General features: G+C 42.6%; 1 protein-coding gene across 1 annotated transcript in view; it reads left to right on the top strand.

Annotated features, from left to right (window-relative positions):
• LOC109994574 (transcription factor IIIB 90 kDa subunit-like) overlaps positions 1 to 25,313 on the top strand; it is a 66,361-nt gene extending 41,048 nt beyond the window's left edge. The window contains exon 11 of the mRNA XM_065966034.1: positions 23,609 to 25,313. Coding sequence (XP_065822106.1) covers positions 23,609 to 23,738 — 130 coding nt within the window. The 3' untranslated portion in view covers positions 23,739 to 25,313. The remainder of the gene's footprint in view (positions 1 to 23,608) is intronic.
• Positions 25,314 to 26,530: the final 1,217 nt, after the last annotated feature.

Raw genomic sequence — 26,530 nt, 5'->3', positions numbered from 1 at the left:
AGCCATGCTGGATTGTAACTGGGGCCACTAAAGTTTCTCGCAGTTTCCAATTCGGAATTCCGACTTCATGGGGCGTTACTGAGGGCGTGTCAGACCGGGAACTCGGATTTCCCGACTTCTGAGATCGAATGGAAAGCACCCTTTTAAAGTTGCTAATTGGACTATTAAAAATGCAGCAAGTGTGAAAATAAGTTGTCTTTGCTGGTTGATGTTTCACGCTAACTTGCTATACAGGAATGCTCAGCAAATTGCTAACCGTTCCCAGAGGCGTTAGCCGATGAGCTCTCAGATTGGAGTTGGGGAAGATGTATGAGAACGTGGTAAAACAAGCCTAACCTGCAACAAAGGTGGCTATAACTAAAAGATAGTTATGTCTACATAACATGTTACCGTGATGTTATGCTGAGCTTTGACATGAAGACCTCGCAGCTTTCGGGACTTGCAGTTGCTAGGCAGAAATGTGTAAATGCGTATGCCTAGTATTAATCAAAGGCAGCGGATGACACCAATGCCTTAACAACAGTGGGCTTCCAACAGAGCTGAGGGGTTTGCCAGATTTGAGCTGCTCCAGTTGGCTAATAGCTGCTGCTGTCAGACAAATCTCTGCCGACATGTTCCATGAATGAAAGACCATCTCCAGGTTCATGTTTTGGTTCTGATCTCTTTCAAGAGGGTCTTCAATGGCACAAAGCCCCGTCTGGTGTTTTTTAAGAATGGACGCTCTTTCCTGAAGTGTTTTGACCTGATTGAATTTTAAAACCCCATTCCTGTTTATCAATGAATCATTAATAAACTACTCTCTGTTGTGAATCATTCATCCCTGCACATTCTTTTTCATTTTTCTTTCACTTTCCTGAATGGAAACCCGGCTCCATCAATTTATCCAGAAACCGCTGAACTCTGCACTTTGTCCCGTTGAATGCACAACAATGTTTTCAACCCCTGTGGTTTCCCAGTTTTTCAGTCGCTCTACCCACAAGCCATTAGCGACGAGAAAATGCCCCCAGGGCCCTGGCGGGTAACAACGTGGTGAAAATCTCCCATTCTCTCATAGCATGTCAGACATAGCGCTGGAATGAGAAAAAAAAAATATCAGAAGAAAGACAAAAACCCCTCTCTAACTGGGACCGTTGAGCGGCAGAATGGTCTCTTTCAGCCCGGCGATGGAGGAGCAGACCGTTGCTCCGGCCCTTGAAAAGGTTGTTGTGCTGGTTATTAAAAAAGGGGGAGGGGCCTGGTGTCAGGGAGACCTATGAAAGTGCAGGAGAAGGCCTGCTGACAGTGCAGCCATTGTGCCTTGTTTCGAGGCCTCGCTGAGGGGGCTACACTGAGGCATTGTGCTGCTCCGGGCCTCCCCTCCCTCTCTGTTCCTCCCCCGGGGCTCCTGCCTGCTCCCAGTGCTCCCAGTGCTCCCAGTGCTCCCAGTGCTCCCAGTGCTCCCAGTGCTCCCAGTGCTCCACTCGAGGGTCTGCTCGCGGAGGTTTGGGCTCTCGCTCTGAAGATCCACTTTTCATTTCCTCTTACTTTATTACCCACTTTCTGTTTCTTTTTTTCCCCAAGTTTAACTACATCCCACTTTTTAACTGTTTTTTTGTCCTCCTCTTCCTCCTCCTCTTCCTCCTCCTCCCTGTCCTCTTTCTCCTCTTCCCACTTCTCTAATCCTCGCCGTGTCTCCCAGTTAAAAGCCTTCAGCAGCAGCCACAGGCCCCCCTTGTATCGCTCTGCACCATCAGGTCTGCTCTCGCTTTGGGCTTTTGCAACTTCACTAACGAGTTCTTTGCCTTTCCTGTCGTCTCTCTGTTCCCCCCCCCCCCCCCCTCCTCCCCTCCTCCTTCCCGTTTTGTCTCTTTCATCTTTGCTCTTGATCTCTCCACTGAAGTGTTTGCTCTTTACCAAACATGCTGTAAATTTGCCTCACTTCACTCAGACAAGTTTGATCCCGAGACTTGAAAATGAGCCGTTAAATTGGTGTGACGACAGAGCAGAGAGTTTGATGAGACCACTTTGAGTAAACAAGAGAGCAGCGAGGGGAGAACTTGTAGCGTTTACATCTTACTCGATTCGGGCTGACATCTTACTTTGCTTGTTACACAAGCAACTGAACGCCTCTTTGCTGGAGCAAGACTGTTTTCACTTCGACTTCTGTCTGATGATTCAAAGCCAACTACTTTGATATGAAAAGCTGGTATCAGTCTAACGTCTACTATTTATTAAATTAAATATATCAGATTGAGAATTGACTTCCATCGTTCTGGGCTTGATCGTTCTCCGCTGGTGAACCAACATTTTCATGACGGGATTTATCAGAATCGGGTTTTATTGCCAAGTACATTTACACGTCCAAGGAATTTGAAATCTGTTCTTTATGCATTACATTAAAGCCCACTGGACTTAAATGTATTTTCCTCACATGCACTCTGTGAGTAGGTTACAGACACGAAGATGTTTTTCTCATAGTCCACTGCACAGCTCTTACATTACACCTTTTGTACATATTGTGTATTTTATTTTTTATATTTTATATTGTACATTTTTAAGTTCTATTTTATATATTGTAATATCTTCTTATTCTGTATTATTTAAGTTGTTGCTAGTTCTGCTTTATTTCCTTGTTAATTGTTTAGCACCAATACACCAAGTCAAATTCCTTGTATGTGTAAATGTACTAGGCAATAAAACCCGATTCTGATTCTGATTGTATATTTGAAATAGGTAACTCTTAACACTTAGTTTAGGACTCTATCTATATCTCAGGATGCATCGATGTATCAGTCGATATCGGTGACTTTGATAAACATTGGCCCTTCAGCAAACAATGTGGCATGCCCCGCTCTCAGTAGCCGTTTGTTTATCTGTTGTCTGTATTTTCAAGGGACTACAGATGGACAGATGAAGTCACCTGACAAAAGTCTGCTTTGTTTTCATGGTCAAACGTGAAAGAAAAAGTCAGCAGTGTAGGAGTCTTACATCGCCTGTGAGGAAGGTCAGCGACATGCAGTCTGTTAGATGTGTCCCAGCAACATTTCAAGAGGAGGAACTTCCAACAACAACACGAGTATAGATGAGTTTATATACACAAGTAAGATGGTTTAAAAATGAAGCATGCACAGTTTGTACAGCTGCAGTTCTGTGTTTGTCCTCTTTGTGGACAATCTGATGCACGTTTTCACACAAGCAGACTTGCTCTCTCTGTGATGAAGATTTCCAACACTTCCCCCCCCTCTTTCCTCTTGGCGCCTGTTCCTCTCTTATCTCGTCTTTGTGTCTTTTACGTCACTCCCATTTCACCTCCCTCCCTTCCTTCCTCCCACTCCATCCCCCCCCCCCATCTTTCACTCTGTATTCTTACTAACTGGACCCTTCAGAGTCCCACTGTACTCACTGTACTGAACTGTCTTTAAGTTCAGACGTCCCATGCACTTATTCACTTCTTTCTTTCTCTTAATACCCCCTTCCCTCTCCCTCTATACGCCCTCCACCTCCCCTCCACCAGCTGCCAAACAGACCCTCCCTGTTCCCTTCATCCCCACTGGAGGATGGAAAAGCAGTCTTCCAGAAATAGCCCAGATAATTGCCCTCCAGTGATATTTTTTCCTCCCCTCTTTTGCCTTTTGAGCCTCTCTGTTCTTTTCCCATTCAAGGTTTTTTTTTTTTTTTTTCGCCCTCCCTCGTCTCTTTTTAAAGAACTTGTCCCAATCCAGAGCTTTTTTTTTTTTGGACAAAGAATAGAAAAGACAGAAAATGGAGAATTCCTTTCTGCATTTTTTTTCCTCAGAGGGAGGAAAAGTCAAGGCGACCACTTTGGTTTGTGTTGGTTTTCCAGAATTGTAAATCCGACCCACAGACTGAGCCAGCGCTGAGGTAAAAAGTAGGAGAATCAGCACTTTTTCTGGCCATATGTTTCCTCTGCCACCACTTTTTTTAGAGGCTGTGCCAGAGGACGGGAGAGGGGGGGGAGGAAAAATAAAAAACTTCCCTTTTTTGGTTTTCCAGCCTGTCAGAGCAGGTGTCGTGAGAAAGTCAAAAAGTCAGCCGTGTGTTGAAGACACTTTACAGAAACAGGAAAAACTGACTCCAGTTAAATCTCCACCAGCAGTGAAGGGGGAAAGGGGGGGTTGGGCTCTGCAGATTGTATCATATTTTCCTGCCCTGCACACTCAATGGAAGAGGATGTTTTTCCTTGTTAGACGACCAGCTGTGTTAGAGGAGGGTGTATAATTTGTTTGTGGTTTGCAGCCCCTCCCTGTATGCCTCTGATCCCCCAACGTCCCCACCTCCCCTACCCCTCCCCTCCCCACCAGCAAACTGTGACCAATGAGCCGTTGGATGTTGGTGGAGGTTAACAGACAGATAAGTAGACGGACATGGAGGGTCACAGTCCCACCCTCTCAAAGTCCAACACCAGGACTCTGCAGCAGCAACGTGATTCACTAAATATTCTTTTTGAGATTAAAAGCTTTTTTCTGCAAAACATTTTTTCTGCGCTTTTCAAATACTCAAAGATACTTTACAGAGTCACATTAAGACAAAGCAAAAACAGGCCCATCCTGAACATTAAAAAGACCTCAACCCAAAGAAAAAACGGGACCTCGTGTGGGCGGCGTTGGATGCTCGGTGTTTGCATTAACTTGTTTAAAGTGTGTTTTTGATTAAAAAGACTTTCTGGTGTAAAAGGAGATTGAAACAAAAAAAAATATGAATGAAGGGATTTTTTGTTTGCATAACGCTGTTTAAATGGATCTGATATAAAAACCATAATAGCTACAGCATGACTTACATAACATAATCTTTAGGTTTTACAGATTCTAGGGAAATGGATTATATGTCCACAGCTTAATATTATTACATGATGACATAACAATAAACAAAAACACCAGTGCAGGTACCACACGAGACCTCTATTGATCACTTCTAATGCAGCTAAAAGAGAAAACTGCTTCACTCTCAGTCGCTGTTTGCGTCTTTAGTCCAGATCGCTTCATGAACTGTGCAGTATTTGTAACCCTCGGTCCCTGAACCTTTGGGCGAGACAAAACTCTAAAACGTAAAAAAACCTCGTCAGGAAATTCTGCAGGAAACTCAGCAGAAGAGGGATCCTTCTTCAAGAGTGGTGGATTTTGGTTCTAACTTCCGTGGCAGGATCTGTTTCCTCTCGTTCATGTTTGAGAGATGTGAGTCTGAGAGTTGCATTTTTACACGTTTTGTTTCATGAGTTTTTAATTGTTTGATTCCATGTTGTCTGGAACTCTGTATTGCTGCTTTCTTGGCTCGAGCTGGGTGAAAACCAAACTCACCCAAAGGAGAAGACATAAATCTGATACTTAGAGTAAGCTTGGTAAGCCGGGGCGCCAGATAGGCTAGTGGTTATGTCAAGCGCCCAATGTACGGAGGCTACAGTCCTCACCTCAGGTTTGGTGCACTTTTAGCGTATATCTTAGCTTCATCCGTCACCGTCCTCTTCACCTTAGCCTTTGTTTCAAACACTGCTGAGACGGCTTAACGTCTGGCCATACACACTAAGTTACATAGTGCTGAAAACAGGCAACCTGGGAGCGCTCTGTGGACATGGTATAGACTCCATTCTCCCCACTGATCGTTATTGTGCTATTAGCTCGACTTTGAATTGGAAACGACTATTTTAAGGTGGAAATGTTTCATATCGTTGCTTTAAAACATGGTTTTTGTCCCAACAACATTTCTATCACCTTGAAACAGTGAACTCCTTCACCCTGTTTCCTGCACTTCTTATATGGAATATGAATGAAGAACTACATCTCTGAATTTAGACCTTCATCTTGTTATTTTAGGTGACAGAAAGAGGGATCGTCTTTTATGTGTTTTAAGATCTGTGTAGACAAATCAAGTCACATTACAGATGAACATCTACCTTTGGCCTTTCAAACCGGGATGACCTTTCCACTTTTGGAATATTTTAACTTTCCAATAATATTTCTCCCAGCTCTGCAAACCCTTCCAATTATGGAGGTTATGCATGATGATATAGGTGAATTAGACACGATCATAAACGAGGCTGAGCTCAACTCTCCAGTCTCATTTCCATACTGACTGAGTGTTTTTTTCTCACAATCTGGCAAAGGATGCCATGACGTGCTACTCTGTACATGACAGCGCTTGCCAGAGGCTAACAGGCCTGATCCACTGCTGGTCGCGTGTTAGCGCACATTTATTTTATATTTCAGTCTTTAGGTTCCTCTCTCATTCATATAGATGTTTACATATAATCTGCCCGGCATCCCCCTAAGACCAACCCGTTTCTCATGAAGCACTGAGAAACGAGAGCATCTCTTTGATTCTGGATATCCGGCTCTGCTCACAGCAGCAGCTTTCCCACTGCAGCCGATTCCATCCAAAAACGGCTTTCAACGGCCAAACCTTTGTTCTCCAGCGCGCCCCGCACTGTAACTAATGGGGCACCAAGGCCTGGTATTTCGAGGGGAACTCTGAAAAGTGGGCCATTTGGAAAACGTCCCCGATTTTTATTTTTTTTTTATCCACAGCTTAGCCACGGAAAGAAGAAAAAAAAAAAACAGCCCAGCCAGCAAGCGAAAATGTTGACACTTAAAGAGTTGATACTATTGTGGTAGTTCACGGCCCCACAGAGCCGCAGCGTAGCTTAGCAGCTGAAGTCTTTCCCCCCCGGAGCCACGAGATAGACGGAGAGTCTCCCTCTTTTGTCCCGCTTTATCTTCACTCTCAAGTCGGTCTCCTCTCTCTTAAAACCCGAGATGATATATTAGTTTCATTTTTATATTTTACTCCCCTTCCCCGCTAAGTTTTATTGACACCACCCCCCCCAGCTATTGCCAGTTGTCAGCCAGTGGCTAAACGGCCTCCCTCAATCGCCTTTTCAGCTCAGGCTTAGTCTCATTGGCAGTAAGCTGATTAGGAACGAGCTGCTAAGCCCGGCAGAGACTGATAGCCTAACAGAGAGAGTCGCTGCGGAGTGGATGAGAGGAGGAGGAGGGTGAGACGGAGGAAGCCGGTGAAAGGAAAGACGGTGAGACAGAAAGACAGACAGGAGGAAGCGAGGCGGAGATTAATAGATGAGAGAGGAACATTCAGATTTTGTGGGTTCTGAGGTAAAATATTCAGCATGTTTTGTAGGAAAGTGCACGTTATATCCAAGAATAAGCAGCACTGAGGAGCATCTATATCTGTCCTAGTGTGACCCTGTGTTTACTGTAGAGGAGGAGGAGGAGGAGGAGGAGGAGGAGGAGGGCGGCAGGACAATCGCCCCAACAGAGAGTCGTGAGCCGTGAAGCGCCGCAGAAGTGAGCGTGGCTGAAGGTCAAGAGAGGCGAAAGAGGGATGAAGTTGAATTAGAAGTTTTTCTGTTGTTATGACGCTTGACGGATGGATGAAGGATTGTGCTCCAGTGAGGAATATGGCTGACAGATGAAAATACACTGAAAAGAATTAAATTTGCTCCAGAAGGTTTTGCACATGAAGGAGGCGGTGAAGGAAAAAAAACAGAAATCAAAAGTTAGGATGAGAAGAGAAGCAGGGATGCATCTTCGCTTTATCGCTTGCTGGAAGACGGGACAGATTTACTCTTTCATTTGATGCAGTTACAAACACTTATAAACATTTAACAAGTATTTACAGCTCAAGTAGTGTGCAGGACATTACTGTTAACGATTCAAAAGAAAGGATCATGAGTCAATCAATGTTTTTGTTTAGTTTAATTCTTCTTGCAAGTAGAAGAACCAAAGCTTCAGAGTGTCAATACAGTCTGAAGGAAAAGCTCCAAGTAATCACAACATGTTTGGGTCTATATACACAGAAAAACCTTCATGCCTAGATAAGGATTGCAGATAAAGGCGCAAGTCAAATATCAAATACATTTTGTAATACATTTCAACACGTCGCACAACAGTAATGTCAAGGAAACTTCAAGTCTGAGTATCTTTGATATTTAGCCATTTGTGAGAAACCTTCATCCTCGGGTGAAGACAAAACAAGAATATTACGTATTAAATTATTGTTGCATATCTCAAGCGAGCTGTGAGTAAAATGTGTCCTCGACAGTGAACAGAATTTTGTCAAGGCTGTGAAACAACTGTGAGTACCGCAGTTTGGTCTCCTAACATTTTCTTAATTGATACTTTCACACCTGCGCAAAACTCTTGAAAACTTTCAGGGTGAGATTCATGTGTGAACACAAAGAGCCGAATGTTTCACTCAGACTTAAACCCAGAATTTATCCTGCCAGCCCCCCTTCTAAATATTCTGTGTGAAGCCGATGTGAGAATGAACCAGGAAATAATCAGGAAAATTCACTGAGAGAGAGCGAGTGAGCGTGAGGCGGTGATGATGTTTATCTCCTGTGGCCGGCGCAAGAACAAAGACTGTACTCATGCATCGCGTGCCATAACCGTGCACATAATGAAACTGCTAAATTATGGGTTTTTTGTCGCTTGTTCTTTTCCGCTATTCTGCTGATACCATGAATTTGTTGAGCTACACACACCACTGATATACTTTTTTTTATTTTTATACTTTATTTATAGCTTTTTTTTTTACAATACAGACATACAAGAACACCCAGCAGTAACACAAAAGATGATGGAAAGAAAAGCACAAAGAGAGGGAAGGGGCACACATCTAGATGTCCAAAGCAGACAGCAAGAACTAATTCAGAAGGAGACTGCCCCTCTTTTAAAAACACTCCTGGGTAGAAAACAAATAAAACACAAAACAAAAACACACACGTATGGGTGGGAGTCAGTCAGAATCATCAGTCATTATGCCAAATAAGTAAGAGTTTGCACATAATATAGACATAACATAGCAGCACAGACCATAACGAATACATTTAAGTTTTATCCAACAACATCAGAAAGGGTTTCCACACCTTAATGAAATAACCATCAGACTTCTGCTTGCTAAAACGAGCCACCTTTTGAAACATGGGCGTGTTGCAGACTTCCAGTTTAGCAATATCATTTTATTTAGCTGCCACCACCACTGATATACTTTGATACAAATACCTGTACATGAACAGAGGGCAGTAAAGGAGGAAGAGGAGACAGTGAGTTTAATGTGCTTTAAATTTGGAAGACGAGGGGCGCTGGTGGCTCAGTGGTTAGAGCGCGCGCCCCATGTATGGAGGCTGTAGTCCTCCAAGCGGGCAGCCCGGGTTTAAATCCGACCTGTGGCTCCCACTCTCTCTCTCTACCTGATTTCTGACTCGATCCACCGTCCTATCGCTCTAATAAAGGCACAAAATCTTAAAATGGAAGACGATCGAGTGACAGTCCAGTGCCGTACAAGCTGCTCATCTTATTCCGCTTAGTTCAAATCTGTACAACTCTGCATCACAGAACCATTTTTCAATCCCCAGCTGCTCTGTGTTAGGAACATTTCTCTTGTAAGTCAGGGCAGATAATCATTTCTTGTTCTCTGTATATGATTTAATGATTATGAGCAGACTCTTGAAACCTGACGGAGAGTTTTCAAAACAACGCAATTGATCTCGGAGCTAATGGGATCTTGATGACTTTGTCTTGATGGATTTGATCCATTTACTAATTGATTGCGCAGAATGCTGCAACAGAAATGAGTGCATAAAGATGGCCGACTGAAATGTACAAGAAGGGCATTCATGACATTGAAGAATGGGAGTAGTGCTCCCCCTGCTCTGCTTTGTAACTTCAGCTGAAAAGCTGCAGGTGAGAGAAGCTGTTATGTCCTTCAGTTAGGAATCCATTCATGGCATTGTGCATGAACTGTAAAGAGCCGACCCGAGATTTGCAGAGGTGTCGGAGGCAGGAGAAATATGAGCTTTTAATAGACACCTAAGAGGGAAGAGGGCAGTCAAAAAAGAGAAATGGTGTCAGAGGAAAAGAGAAAGCTGCGACCTCCTCGTCGGGGTGAAGCATGCAGGAAGAGACGAGCAGCGATGTGCTCTTAACAAACACAAACAGAAGAACTCTGATCTCTGACAGAGGTCGAGAAGTGAAGAGGGCCAACAAACGGAGAAAGAGAGGAAAAATCACAACCTGAAACACAAAGACTGATGATGTAGAGTTTAACGTTTTCATGATTTCAACTGTAGGCAACATGCAATTCAGATCTTATCATATTGTATCGTATCTGACCATGTTACACTTCAATTCCCACACCTTATCAGCACAAAACTACACATGATGAGAGCCGAAGAATCGTGTACGTCCATATTACCAGCAGAAGGACCTTCAGTGAAAAAACACAGATCGTGTTGAGTTTAGCTTTAAGATCTGGAGGTAAATATTCATGAAAACGACCTGAGTCCTGATATTTTGAAGGCTTCCTTGTGGATTATTTTATGGTCAGAGTTGACAAAGCAGACTGAGGGAGTGGTGAGTTAACAGAAAAATAATCCTTTTTTCCACAGCAGACATATTGACTTGCCATCTGTGGTTAAACACAGTTTGTTACTAATAATAGTCAGTAGCCCCAGTCTGTCCCAGTAAGCCACGACAGTGTGACCATAAGCCAGCAGGCACAATACCAACCTCCTCGCCTAGAAACAGTTCTGCCAATTTCAGGACACACAAATAGTACGCTGTGCAGAAAACTACTTCCCATCAGATCCCAGAACTGAGCCTCTTTTCTTTAATGATCTACCAGTTTTCAGTTTTTAGGTTGTTTGTGTTCACCTTTGGATTCTTCTGGATTACACTGTCCTCCCTATATTTATGACTTAAACTTTAATTGTTGTGTATGTGAGCCTGTGTTTCACATTGTGGTTCCCAGTGGAGTTAGTAATGCTGCAGAGCTAAGACTCTTATTCAGAGGTGTCAGCGTTGTGTTTTCTCGGAATAGAAAATCACATTTTGGTGCAAACAGAAAACTACCGGACTGAGAATAATGAAACTCTATTAATAATACAGTAAAAGTGGATGCGACTAAACTGGTGTAAGGTGTTTCTTGTCTGCGTCCTGAGTCCCCTTCTAGACTGTATTGTTCAGGTAATGCAATTCACATTCAACCAGGCAATAGTCAAAGCAGTATGAAGATGTGAAAAACCTGCAAATGCTCTCTGAGGAGGGAAATGGATTCATCCATTGTTTCTCAGATAAATCTCCAGGCTGGCTTCAAGCCTTCTGGTGTCTTGTTGTTCTTGCCAAAGGTCAGATTTGAACCTGGGCTGCCCGCTCTCTAGGACTTTTAGCCTCTGTACACGCGGCACGCTCTCTCACCACGAGGCTACCAGCTCTCCCTCTTACGTGTTTTTAACTCTCTTTTGATATTCATGCTCATGTTTTCTTAATTCTGTAGCACCTCGAGATTTCAAATGAAAAGTCTGCAACAAATAAGAATTAATTATTTATATTATTTTAGCTCAGGTCGAGGTGTGTGTGTGTGTGTGTGTGTGTGTGTGTGTGTGTGTGTGTGTGTGTGTGTGTGTGTGTGTGTGTGTGTGTGTGTGTGTGTGTGTGTGTGTGTGTGTGTGTGTGTGTGTGTGTGTGTGTGTGTGTGTGTGTGTGTGTGTGTGTGTGTGTGTGTGTGTGTGTGTGTGTGTGTGTGTGTGTGTGTGTGTGTGTGTGTGTGTGTGTGTGTGTGTGTGTGTGTGTGTGGGTTGTTTATCGTCTTTTTATGAGACCACTACATATGGTCTTATTGTTTTCCTCGGGGAGTGATTTATACATGCTCGCTGTGTCGCATAGCGAGCATGTATAAACTGGGCGTCAGGAGCCACTCCCTGCTGCTGTAAATGGTTGCCATGGACACGGAGGTCTGCCAAAAAGTCTGCCGCCTCAAGCCGCTGGCAGCGCAGTTGACGGCCGTTTGACCCATGACCTCCACAAGTGGCTCCCCAGATTAATCGCTGCTGTCAGACGGAGAGCTTGTACCTCCTGAACATAAAACTGGAGAGCCCCCCTGAGTCCCTGAAGTCCCACGTTTGGTAAAAACCAATCGCAGAGAAAAGTGTCTTTAATGGGCTCAGGCGAGATGTCCATCACCACCATTTTATTATAATAAATGTCTCTTAGCACCCTCCAAACAAAGACTGCTGATCTATTTATGTTCTTGAAGTAAAAGTCAAATCAAAGTGTCACTGAGTTACAAAAAGGGCAAAGAAGAGACTCAGATGAATGAATGAAAACAAGGCGCCCATCTGCCTTTTTAGGAAATCATTAACACACCCTAAACAAAAGACCCCAAACTCCACAAACAAGGTCAACAAACAAGCTTTCCAAAGGAGAACCAACACAACCAAAGACAAGAGGGACACACGTGTCATAAAGCAGGACCAGAGCAGCAGACAGTAACCGGGGGAAATCTACATGAATATAAGACTGCAGAGGAGGATAATAAGAAGAAAATGAAGATCTGATGAAGTGTGAGAGAGGAGGTAACTTTAGACTGAGCAAAGTCTGGAGTGTGAGCTTGAATACTAAGATGTGATGTGATTTCCTGCTGATGGTGGGAAGCTTGGTCCACGGGGGGGGGGAGGATTACAACTTTAAATGCTCACTTCCGTCTGATAAAGTTGAAGAATTTCTGCATACTAATTAAGAAAAGTTTCCTTGACCGAAATGTCAATAATTCCCTAAACTATGCAGCAAACAGCAGTGTGTTCTTTTAATGAATTTGCTGCTTTTCAATTTCCATTTCTGCAAAACATTCACGAAAAGGTAAAGCAGCCATAATTATATTTTACAGGACAATAAAAACCACTTTACGGCGCTGTCTCTTTAATTACCTGAGGTCTGATCCTGTTTCTTTGTCTTGTTGAATAATCCTCAAATGATTTGATTTGGTGGGAGTTGGAGTGTCCAACAATTGGATTTATGTTTTTGGAGAAAGGCCGATATCCACAATCTTCTTTAACTGTAGTCTCCGGCCTACTTTTCACCAGAGGACAAAATTAATAACATTAAACTTTAAATATAAAAGTCCAGTGTTGTTATCTTTAAGACGTTCCAGTTGGTCTGACTTTGGTCGAAAACTTTTGTAGAACCGAGCTCAGTTTTTGCTCTTTTCAGAGATCAATACAACAAGTTTGGACACAAATGCTTCTGGTATAGATTACTACTTTTCCTCTTGACAAATTTCCCCATCGATCAGATGTTAAAATTCAGACTAGTCGACTCGATTTGTCTTTTTCCCTGGCTGTTATATTACTCTCAGCTAACAATGTATGAGAGCTCAGTTGGCTCCAGCTTCCCAGAACGACCACATTGTTTCCATGGATCCTGAAAAGATGGAGGTGTTAGTTTGTTGTTTCCCACTCAGCATCAACCAGGCACCTCATTTTTAACAGAAGTACTTAACAGATGCCTGTGGGAAGCTCTGGTCATGGATACTGCTGTTGCTATGCCACGAAAAGAGAACCTGTTTGAACCTGTGTGGAGAAGTGATGGATTCTTTTTTGGACCTCTTCATACTTGTGATGGTGGAGGATAAGTACCATTAGCGGTTTAAAACCATCAGTTTGATCCATTATGATGACATGGATCTGTCCATGTTTGATATGCAGTGAATTTAAATGAATATTTAAAATCACCTCACCCTCTGTGTCACCAACTCCTCTAGCCTCCAAAAACATGTGTACACATGGATCAGATTTGCTTACCAGTCCACACATTTCACTGTCAGATTTGTTTTTATTGATCCTAAACTATGCATGGGAGATGACACAAGCCATGTTTGTGCGTACGCAACGTTTATAAAGTAGACTCCTGATCTAGACCGTACTCTTGTGGGGGCTGTTAGGGACCATGTGTTAGGGTTGATAGTATCTGCATTGTCACTACCTTGGAGCTTACATGTACAGAGCCTGGGTCTGTTTGGGCTGTGAAGGCCGTGTGGTAGAGGAGGGAAGATATACAAGTTCTGTGTGTGTGTGTGTGTGTGTGTGTGTGTGTGTGTGTGTGTGTGTGTGTGTGTGTGTGTGTGTGTGTGTGTGTGTGTGTGTGTGTGTGTGTGTGTGTGTGTGTGTGTGTGTGTGTGTGTGTGTGTGTGTGTGTGTGTGTGTGTGTGTGTGTGTGTGTGTGTGTGTGTGTGTGTGTGTGTGTGTGTGTGTGTGTGTGTGTGTGTGTGTGTGTGTGTGTGTGTGTGTGTGTGTGTGTGTGTGTGTGTGTGTGTGTGTGGGGTTAGCCGTGAGAGCTAGCATGGAGGAAGGTGACTCTGGGACGCTGGAGCTAACTGTCCAGCCTTCCCAAAGTGTCAGGGATCACTGGTTCCATCTTGATAACCCCGGTGATGTCATGACTCTTGCCGCCCATCAGTCAACACAGTTGAGTCGTTAGGACCAAAAGGTCCATGTGGTAGGAAAGGTAGCGTCAGCGTTGTCACTTCCTGTCTAGCTCAACATAAACTGAGCCTGGGTATGTTGAAGTAGAAATGCTGTTTTGGCTGCGGTGGAAACTAAGGGCCGTTTTGTAGGTTATGTAACTTATCAGTAGGATATAGGGGCCTTGTTGGGACGAGGGGTTTCGTCTCTGAGTGCTTATCCTGTCATTAGGTCACAATTATCAAAAGAAATACCCAACGTTAATCCACCATAGTACAAAATATGCTCCACCAATAATGTGTTCTCCTGTCGAGGAAGTGTTTTGTTGTCAACGGTGAAGTTTTATGCAGAGATCGTTTTTTATTTTTTTTAATACGTTTCTTTTGAAGAGGAAAACAGAAAAGTGTCGAGACAACTTTTTTTTTCTAATTATGTCTTCTGAAGTTAAGAGACATCAAAGCCACCAATTAGTTCTCGTACCTGGTTCTTGTTTCTAATTTCCAAATGCTCTTCTCATCTCTTCGTTGTTTTTTTTCTTCTTTTGAGACCTCAGCTCACTTTCATGCATTGTGCTTTAAACGGAGCCGTCGATGTTTGTCGAAACAGGAAATTAATTTCTATAATTTATTTTATTTGTTATGTAGTCAGTTGTGTTGCAGCTACCGCTTAACGACAGCTGAGGTATCTCTGCTGCTTCAGGTAAAAGTGTTATTCCAGGGCACCAGCTGCAGACTTAAAGACGGGGTGGTTTACATTTATAAAAACTGTTGGAGGGGGAAAGTGGATTTTTGTTATTCGATCTAAAATCATAAAAGTCAAGACTGAAGTTTTTTCGAGCATCACATTTCTGAAGAGTTAATTTAAGTGTGACTTTGTCGCCATAAGGTCTGGCTTTGTAGTCCGAGGGAGTATCTTGTGTATACGTGTGTGTGTTCTTTTATTTGTGCGTGTGTGTAAAAGTATACTCCTGTTAACCCTTTGATCGCTCAGACTCCATGACTGTGATCTGTGTGTGTGTAGATGTGTGTTAATAGCGTGTGATTCATGGTGTGTAACGCTGTGATCCTCCCCTGTGGTCACGCCACCAGCCTCTGACACACACACACACACACTAACACAAACACACACTCACCCCACACATCACCCCCTAATAACCCACTACATACTACTTTATAAAACACTGTACTGAACTTTGTTTTTTCTCTCTCTTCCCTCAATCAGAAATCCTCGCTGCGTGCCGTTCTTGTCACACTTTGTTCCGTTAATGTGTTGAGTGTTTAGCCCACAGCCATAAAGAGCCACCCGTCTCAATGAACGGCTAATCTCTGTTCACAAGACCAGTCACAGTCTCCCCCCCTAAATATCTGCAGAGGAGGAACACAGAGCCGCAGTGCGCAGCCGGGCGCTAAATGACCCAGAAATCCCATCCATCTGGAGAAATGTCACAGCTCTCATCAAACAGCCACGGATGGGTTGGTGGGTTATTAAATACGGTCCTGTGTGTGTGTGTGTGTGTGTGTGTGTGTGTGCGACGTACTAAATCATCTAATAAGCAGAGAGAGAGTGATGGAAATCCCCTCCGCCAAAATGAGGCGACTTCTTCCACCAGAAACATTAAAATGATATTCGTTAGGCGTGGTGTAAAAATAAAAGCCCATAAAAAACAATTCCCCTAAAATCTGCTTCTGATGACAACGTATGAGATGTTCAAAGATGTTCATTAACTTAACTTAAAGCCACTCCGAGAGACTTCTGTAGGTATCAGTGAAACCGTTTCCCACACAGCTATTCTTTAAGTGTTTACGATATAACTCCTAGAATAGTTTAAAAGCTGTGGTGGAATCTCGTCTCACCGTGTACCACTGAATCGTTTATGACTCACGGCCAAACCTCATAAACGATGTGCTCGCACTATCAATGACATGATAGTGCGAGCACACTGGACGAGTTATATCACGACGAGGCTTTGATTCCCACGGTGGCCATGTTGCAGTGATGTCACACTCAGGGCGTTAATCCCAAATGTTGTTATTGTGTCTTCCTGTTAAGATAAAGATTAAATGTTGCATATCTAAGCAAGTGTCAGTACTCAGAAAATCTGGAGAGACACCGAGTCATATAATGAGTTAAAAAAACATATTAAATAACCTGTTAGCTTCTGCTAACGTTAGCATTCAGCCACTCTCTAATTAACATTTAAAGGGAATCAAGTCGTTTATTAATTCTAAATATTAAGATAAGATAAACTTTATTGATCGTCTTCGTTACAACAGCTCAAAATAGTAGGATAATTAGTAAAAAATAGCAAGAAGTTAAAAAAACCAACATATTTACATTAATTAAATAAAGCAAGAAATTACAATGGAGATAAAATAATACTAGTCATATACTCTATAAGCACTTTCACTTGTGGAAAGACAGAGGACAGTTCTTATTAAAAACACACACAGTGTGTAGAATTACTGATTTTGATGAACATTATTAGAGTCAGGTGGTAACGCTCATGAGAGCAGCATTATGTGAGCCTGAGGTTAGCATGCAGCAGAGGATTTACAGGTGAAACAGTGGAGCTGGAGCAGCTTGTTTATGAGGCGTAGTTTGTTTACACGTGTTTTGTAAAATCAAGAATGGGAGAAACAGCATGACACTCTTTGGTTCAGTGTATGAGACAAAAAAGTCTGTTTGACAGCAGAGCTTCAAGTGTTCTGCAAAGATTTGACTGAAATGTGTTTTTCAGGGTTCCACTGCTCTCTGCTCTGTCGCGTCAAAACGCTTACTTTTCCTGTTTCTGTCAGATCCTACACACGTGCACTTTAAGATTCAGGGTGATTTGTCCGACCGTTAGAGGTGAACTCGACAAATCCACAGAAATACAGCAGCAGAGCGTTTGAATGCAAAGTGTCGAAGTCTGCATGTGCTTTTGTACACATGGACATCTATATAATCCTGTCAAGTGTGAATCTGCAGTACCAGGTACTGTGTGTGTGTGTGTGTGTGTGTGTGTGTGTGTGTGTGTGTGTGTGTTTTTGTCTCTCCCTGTGTGTGTGTGTGTGTCCCTGTGTGTGTCCGTGTCTGTTGAATGGGGTCAGTTCTGGATGAACCGTCCAGAGAAGAAGGAAACACAATCATTCTTTTGGCTGAATCTGCGTCTCCTGCTGCCAAGCTGCACACCGGCCCACAATGCACTGCAGCCTGAATGGACGCAACTCTTGCACAAATGAGCGAGTGTGTGTGTGAGTCTCTATTGTGTGTTTTGTACACAAGGTTGTGTGTACTTTGTGCCTGGGAAAGTAAGAGTGGGCACCATAGTTGCATGTGTGGGGTTTTTTTGTGATTATGCCTGATTTAATTGTGCTAAGGAGCTGAAGGAGGCTGTGTGTGTTTTATGTATGTGTGTGTGTGTGTTTCCATCTTTGTGTGTGTGTGTGTGTGTCTCGGAGGAATCAGTCCCCAGCTGGAAAATTGAGCTGGAAACTCAGATTATTATCATCATTTATTTACATGCGAGCTCAACGCAGAACTAATTTTCTTCACAGATTATTCCTCCTCTGCGTCTCATCCTTCATTCTGTATACGTTATTGATTGGATTATTATTGCCCTGAATAATGAAATGATTTCCTTAGATTGTTTTGTCTTTAGTTTCCTCGTGTAAATCTTAAGCAGTGATTAGAAATAGGAGATGATTAAAACACACAACCAGATGCTCTCTCACCAGCGAGCGAGGTTTAAACCAACATGAGGTTTGTAGAAAAGCCTCACCTCGATTGCTAACGAGCAAAACAACAGAAATGTCACAAACGCAGCAGAGAAAATGTAAATGAGGACAGTTACAACATTCTGCACCTTTAATATAATCTCCCTGTTTGTAAGTGGGGTTACACTGAAATGAAAAATGGCTCTCGAGGAGGAAATAAAATCACAGGAAAAAATGAATATGGTAATGAAAGCGAGAGGTTAGTGTGTCTGTGTGAGAGAGTGTGTTTTTGACTTTGTTCGCAGCAGCAGCAGCAGCTACTCGTTTTATTACAAACTCTCTCCGTGTAAAAGACTCCACAGAGGCTGCGTGCATAAGAATGACAAATGAAAATATTTGTAATGCTGCATGAGAGGAGGATCAGGAGGTCTTTGATTGGCTCACACAGTTTGGTAACGTTTGTTTGATTGCTCACAGTTTGGAGTTTTCTTCGTTTCTTGCAGTTGAAAATAATTGCCTCTAAAAAATTGCTCCATGGAAAGATCTTCAACCAAAAGCATCCCAAAAAAAAGAGCAAAAAACAGATTCTGTTAGGACCGCAAAGAAAACAGAGGTGGAAATCGACCTCTCGTTTGAATGATAAACTCCCCTCAAAGTTTAGTTTGATGATTCGCTTTGACTTTAAGCAGATATCTTACCATCGAGATCAGTGATCCCTGTGTTGCTCCCTGTTGGCCTGACCTCTGACCCCTCTCATTATCAATCTGCTGGTGAAGATGACGACCATAAATGGATTTGGCTGAAGTTAACGATGTACCTCTGACTTCTGGCTTGTAACACCTGCTAACGTAATAACAGCTCACAAACGTAATACAGATCTGCAGCTTTAAATGTAATGGTCCCGCAAACGTTAGAGCAGGTGCCGATACGTACATTTGTTATGTTTGTAGGAGGGTGGACATCTTCAGCTTTTAACATTGTAAATACTTCCCACAAATGTAATACAGAAATGAATGTGGCCATTGTTGTTTGTTTACTTACACACCTGCCAATGAGTTCGAGTCAGCTCAAGGTCATTGAACGCATCGAGACCTCAAAAGAACAGCACATCACACATCCACTGAACATCCACCTCACCCCACGAGTGGAAACCTTTGGATTGTTGTTTGACACTGTTTGTTTTATGCACTGTGTTTATGCTGTTCAGACCGTCTGCTGGGAAGAGGAGTTTCCCCGTTCGGGACAATAAAGTCTAAAGTCTCATCAGAAGACATCACAGGTTTGGGGCAGAGCGGGTCAAAACGTTCCAGAAGCAGCAGCGCTCTGAGTACGTTATAAATAACTCACCGGGGCATTGTGCCCAATACACTGTAGGCTGTGCATTAACAAGTCCACCTTCTCTCTCTTTATCTTAAACACCATTCTTTGTTCTACCTTTTATATGTTCAGATTTCTACTGTACCGTTTTTAAAGGCTGTTTTTGTAATAATTGCTGTGTCGTCTGTTTCCGTGCTCTAATTGCTTGGACTGTGTAACCTGACAGATTGTTTGATTGGTCGATTGATTGTATTGGTTATTGAGCCACAGCTGATTGAAGTACATGCAGGTTAACAATCCTTTAATGGACGCAGATTCTCAGGTTTCACACCTCCATCTTTTCCTATCCACTCTTTTTCCACCCTTTGTTTTCAGACTCCTCCCTTGCATCTATATTCCTTCCCTTTTCTCCTTTATCATCCCCTCTTACCTTCTTCTATCCTACCTATTCCCCCCCCCCTTTTCTCTCTAACATATCCCCCCCTCTGTGCTCCTACTTCATGTCATCATTTAATAACCTGCTCCTTTGTTACCCTCTTTATCCCTCTGCCTTCTCTCTTTTCTTTACCCTTGCCCCACCTCTCTGCCCATTTGCTTTGCCTCCATCCTTCATCTCTGCCTCTTCTCTTTGACCTCCCTCCTTACTCCCTCCCTCCCCTGTGTCCGGGTCAGGGCCCAGGGGAGCGAGTATGGTCTAGCACATGTACGGGGGGCCGTGAATAGTTCTCTCAGCGGGGTGCGATTCGCTGGCCTGGCTGTGATTTTCTAATGAGCTTTGAGAAATGAGGGGAGTAGTGTTGGCGGGGGGGTGCGAAGATGCCATATTCGGTGTTACCCTTCCTCCCCTCTTCTCCCCCCCCCCCTTCCCCCTGGTTAAAGCAGATTAATTAAAAGCTCACTCTCGCTCTCTCTCTCTCTTATCAGCGAGAGTTGAGCACTTACTGTAAGCCTCCAGGGAGGGCTCAGCGCCGGGCCGTGCAGGGTGGGCAGGGGAAAAGGGGGCGGGGAGCCTCCGGGAACGATGCTAATTCCAGCCAGTGGGATGTTGGGAAGGCTGCTTAGGAATTACCGCCGTCGGTACGTTCATCGCTGATTATCTCTGCCACTGTCTAGGAAGAGATTGTGCTCAGAGACAGACAGTCTGCTGCCTGTCACTCAGTTTGGGCTCATTTCATATTCACACCATTTTTTTTCTCCACCCGTTCTCGTCTGTTGCCTGGTAATGTGAGCCGGTTCGCCTGGAGCTGAGAGAGACTCAACGACCAGCCACAGTAATCGAAATGAAATCCTCAAACGTTATTGTGTCAGAACTAAATCCCGTAATAAAGAGGGTAATGAATATCTATAAATATTGTAAAACAGGTTGCAGGAAGCTCTTGCAGAATGCTGATGATGCCGCGCCGTGCCCTCTGTTTGGATTACAAAAGTCAGCAATTCTGTTAGAGCAGCTTTTATTAAAGTTACAATATTTATATCAGATATTTTACCTTATTTTAATACTCAAATCCTCCGTGATACCCTCAAATCCTTTTTCTGTTCCCAAAGCCTGACCATTTGTTGAATAAGGGACTTTGATTCGCCCAAGATGGCACAAAGAAAGCTCGCTTTTTATCAAGCCACCATGTTGATGCTATTAGAAATACTTCGACCTCTATTTGATGAATCATTTTTTATAATCAGATTTCCATTATAATCAGAGTTACAGATGTTTTAAGAGTCTACAGTGTTAACATCGTAAACCAAGATGGGGAACATGGCACACGTCATACCTTCTAAACTTTAATTTCTGCCACTATATGTCAACATCTGTCAACGACAACGTATCTCACATGTGATGTTAGCAATTAGCTTTGAGCCCTTCTGTAGCCGAGTACTCACAGTGATGCCAGCATGACTGAAGACCTGTTGGGTATCTTTTCTTTGTCTTGGTAACTTAACTTGCACGGCATGTAATTTCTACCAGTGGGATATTTTGAATCAAAATTAAAACAAAATAAATACACTTGAAGACATTGTGAGATTCCTTGTTAACATTTGAGTTGTCGATGAAAATCTACTTGGTGGCATCTGGATTCATTCAGTGGAGGTCACATTTATCAGTGTCATGTCATTTTCAATCTAGCCAGAAGTAGCGCTGGCTAACAAAAACAGTAAGCCTCCTTCCTTCTTCCCTATCCAATGGAAACATCGCACAAAAAGTAAGGGCATATGTGTTTGGTAGATTGGGTTGCCCCCATTAAAAACTTGCCAAATCTTCTCTGCCAATGCCAAACAGATCATTCTGCTGTTGACTCTTGTTTGGTTTGATTTAGTGGATTGGATTATTGAAGTCTGAATAAACATATTGGCAATTTAAAAATTTATTCATTTAACAAACTGGAGCCTCAGTAGCCACAACATCCTGGCACCTCCTCCTCATGCTGGTCACCAGCCTGGTCACACACTGCTGTGGGATGGCATCCCATTCTTCAACCAGCATTTGTCGCGAGTCAGCCAATGTGGTTGTGTTGGTCCCTCTGGCATGAACAGCACGCTCAAGCTGATCCCACAAGTGTTCAATGGGGTTGAGGTCAGGGCTGCAGGCCGGCCATTCCATCCTCTCCACTCCCAAATACTGGAGGTGGTCTCTGATAAACCCCGCTCTGAGAGAAAGATTTGGCAAGTTTTTAATTGGCGCAACCCACATACTCGGCTCTGCTGCTTATCCCACAAATGCAAGTTCCTTACAAATGTGGCAACAATTATAAGGGAAGACAAAGAAGCATTGGTATCTACCAAGCTTTTGTTTTTGCTTCAGTTTTTGTGCGATGTTTATTATAACTTCTTGTGCTACTCTGGAAGACGGACAACCAAATGAAACGCACCATTACTCAGAATACATTTAAGTATTTCTCAGATTTGAACATTGTAACTTAAATGCATGAAAATGTCTGAAAACAACTAAACCTATAAAACAAAAACATTTTAAATTGGAAAATACCAAAAACTGAGGTTGACACATACTTGACTCTGATCGTTTTTATCCAGTTCCTAAAATCGATCAATTTCCAACACCCCTCCTTGTAAAGATAAATGGACCAATCTATGGCCAGGCAGACAAAGTGGCAAACAGAAGTTTATTGTAAATTGTGTGAATGTTGGCCGATGAGTATCAAGATATTGTAGCACATATTTTTCCATCAGAGTTACAGTTTATTTAATATCAACAGTATGAGACTAAAATAATCCAGTGTGATTTGGGGTTCATCTTTTTAGGGACTGTTTGTACTTTCCATGACATCAAAAATTCATGTAATCACATTCATTATAACCGGATTTCTTTGTTGACACAATAGAGTCAAAAGGATTTCATTAAGATTACAATAACTGCGTGATCCTCTTTGAGTCTTGTAAGTCTGGTGCTGTGAGTCGGGCTTCAGGCGACAAAACAAGGAAATGAAAATGAAGGACCATAAAACCGGTGAAGAAGTAGAAATGAATGTGAGCAGAAACAGACTCAGACGTCGTCAATGCCGAGCTGAACGATGACATGTGATCCAGTCTACAGAGTGTAAGGTTTTATTGTTGTTGAATGTCTGGACTGTCTGATTTTTGGGCTTTTTACAATGTGGACATTTCACTTTGTTGGAGACTCATTGACATACCAGTACTTTTTAAAATTCCATCCAACTTCAAGCTTATTCAGCGTTCTTGTAAGAAATTCTTGTTATTGTTGTTTTAGTGTCTGGAGTAAAGTCCATTGATCTCTTGGATTGGCCCCTCGGCTCTGATACTCAATCGAGCTTTTTGAGTCAGTATTTGACTGATATCCAATACCAGGATCGGATCGTTGCATCCCTAGTCATTTACACTTGTTTTTAGTGTGTCACCTATTACCCATTTTCAAACCAACCAGCAGCAGCCATCTTGCATCTCTGGTTTAAAAAAAACAAACTCTATCACCTCTTGTGATTTACCCAAACTAAATCAGGTCAGTTTGTAAATGTCAAAACTTTTTGCTTTATTCTCACGTCAGCCTATGTTTTCTCTTCTTGCCTGTTTTCACTCTCTTTCCACTTTGCGATCCTCTCCAATCACACGGCCTCTCCCGTCACATCAAAGCTTGTCGTCCGGCCGTAAAGTAACTCTGTGGAATTCGCTGGGCGCCGTATTCATCCTATAACAGATACAAGGAGGCTTTGAGGCAAAAAATGAAACTCCAAGACCAGAACAATCTGCAAGAGAAAATAAAACACGAGCATCAGATTAATCAGGTCCCCTCATAGAGAAACTAAAGATATAGAAACGTGTGGGTTATAACATGTAAAGTTTCAAACCGTATTGATGGTGTGTTGTTTTTTTTGTGTTGCAGGTTGCAGCCGTTCGTCAGCGGACAGCCCAACAAGAAGCTCGCTTTGGAGCAGGTGAGTTCATCATCACATCTGCTCTTCGTCTCTGTCACTCGCTCCATCACGCCCCCTGCTCAATCACTTAGACCCTGATTCACCCTCCTGCTCTTAACAGAGACAGACACACACACACACACACACACACACACACACACACACACACACAAACGTGCACCTACACTCAGTCACCCAGTCAATCACTCGGACAGATAAGTTCCCCCTCTCGCTTTTGCTCTCCAAAACACTCACTCAATTATTCACTCACTGTTGCAGTCTTATCTTCCTCACTCTGTTTAACACACACAGACTCACAATCATGAAGACACACACCAAACCGCTCCACCCTAGCCTCACTCTCACAACTGGTTTTAACTCAATAGTATAAAAAACGGTTAAAAGGGGCTCAATTTCTAAATTCAGCAATTAATGATGAATTTTCAACTTTTTATCTTACTGTTTGTGCCGACAAATCAAACCAGCAAAAAGCATCAACAGCTAATTATTTGGAGAAATCATAAAAACAAGAAAGCTTCCAACTAAAACATTACGGTGGCCTGTAAGGGTCAAGGGCTCGGCAAACTGCTAAAACAACACACGCAGCGTGTTTAGAAACGCTGCACATTCAAAAGCAAATGCTAAACTCCCGAAAACAAATGCAAAGGATGAAACAAGCTGCAAAAAGAAAACAAGTGAAAAATGCTCACATTGAGAAAACGACTGCAAATAGAGAAAAGCTGCAAGTTCAGCTTTCACAACCAAAGTTCTCCAGGCCAGTAGGGGGCGCTCTGTGGAGCTGTGCAGCATTTCTGATATGCGACACCTTTTTCGAAATGTGCGTCATTCCAGCAGTTAACAAGCCTTTGACCCCTACTGGCCCCCATAAAACTTTATAAATATAACATTTAAAGTTCAGTAAAGGGTATTATGAAATTTGTAAGGTTTCAGTTAAACAGTTTTTAAAATGAAGGAACTTAGTTTGTAGTCTGTTTTTAACTGAGCGATGGGGCAACTCAGCAAAACTGGTCGACAGAAATCTGATTTTAACATGAATTAAAGTAAAATGTGAGTTAGCGCTGTTTTGTTTTCTGGTTGTTAAATCCACAGACTGTCCTGCGCTTGACTCCCAAATGAAACATATTGTGTTAGACGCGAGTAATCCTCCCCCATTACGCACAAAACAAGGAGATTGTCTGAAGAAAAATGGAGGATAAGAGAGGCTCTGTCAAATACAAATAAAAGATCTTGTGATTGACTGTACTTAAGAATTCATGGTGATTATCGCAGCCTGTCACGGTGAAAACTCAGGCTGTAAACATCCTAAAACATGAGCTCGTAATCTCTTCAGTCTTTAAGAAGTCTGGGATTATTCCAGATTTTTACTCACAATCAACAAATCTTATAAAAACACAAAGTGTGCATCAACTTTCCCGTCCAGTTTGTGACTCTCAGACGTAAGCCTATAGCTCAAGACACAAATCTACTCTTTTTAAAATGAGGTCATGAATATTTAGTTTAATCTTTAAAAAAGACAAAATAATTCACTGCAACATGGTCACTCTAGTTTTTATCACGTTACTCAAAACATGAGCAAAGTGTTTGTTACCCACCGTCAACTCCAGAGGAAATACATCAATAAATACATCAATAAACACATCAATAAAAACATCAGTCAGTTACATTTTAAAGCAACTCTCAACATTTCTTAATTCTACATTATAATCAAACTTGTCCCTCGACTGTTTTAAAGACTTATTAAAAAAGTGACAGAGGCGTTCTGTCTCCACTTCATGAAGCTGTGACTGTGACAGTTAGACTGTGACTCCCCGTCAGCCTCGTCTTATTGCTCATTAAAAGCTGATTGCACGTTGCTGAGCTCTCCTGCAGGGCGTCGGGGGGGGGGGCGTATAAATCTCCTCCGGGCCGTGTGAGAGGTGAGCTTCACTTTGTCTTCTGTTTGCCCTTCCTTTATTTCTCCTCCTCGTCGTCCGCTCTCCTTCTCCCTCCAGCGGCGTCGATGCTCCTAAAAACCCTTCTGACAGGCTCTTAAAAATAAACACAGTCTTAAATTTGAGCATAAAAATGTCTTAAACAGCACTTTTGGAACTCCTCTTTTAAGCTCCCTGCAGTGACAGGCTTCTGTTGGCCGCTCGCCGGCTTTCAGGTGAATCCACAAAGAACAAGGTTAGTGGTACATTACTGCGTCCTCTCTGCGTCACTAAACCCGGTTAGACTTTGTGTCTTTGAACAGTTAATTTACAGATGTCCTCATTCTGAACATTTATAGCTGCACAGCTTTCACCAGCCATCTAAATGGAGAAATAGGCCCTTTTTCCAACTTTTCCTGCTTAATTTGATTTTAAATTGGACCCAAATTCAATCACAGGTGGCTTTACATCGTCTTCAAAGTCTTACATTTTGTTCTCTGGACTTCATATTCGGCTCTTTTTTCCCCCTTCATATCTCATTTAACACATTCTTAACTGTCCTGCCTGCTTCACACCACTGCTGCTGCTGATGTGTCTTATTTCTACAAAGTGTCTTCATCTCTCTGTTCAGCAGCAAAGTTATTTCTGGGCTCCAAAGTCCTACTTTGGGTGACTGACAGTTGGAGGATTTCCAACTCCGAATGGACTTTAGACACTTTTTGCCGAACCATCAGCAGAAAAGATGAAAACTTATGTTAGAAAAAATCATTCCTTAGAGCAAAAAAGCTAAAATTACAAGAAATCAATCTTAAATGAAGAAGTCTCAAGACTTCTAAGATGTAAGACATTTAAACTTCCTAAAATTCAGTGGTAGAGAGCTGAAGCTAACCTGTTTAAACATGTAGTTTATATGTTTGTTTTCATGACATCACAAAGGGCAGTAGCCCCTCCCCCAGGTGG

The sequence above is a fragment of the Labrus bergylta genome, chromosome 18, assembly GCF_963930695.1.
Source record: "Labrus bergylta chromosome 18, fLabBer1.1, whole genome shotgun sequence".
NCBI lineage: Eukaryota > Metazoa > Chordata > Actinopteri > Labriformes > Labridae > Labrus > Labrus bergylta.
Note: the sequence above shows the minus strand (reverse complement) of the source record. Positions and strands in the feature narration are given on the sequence as shown.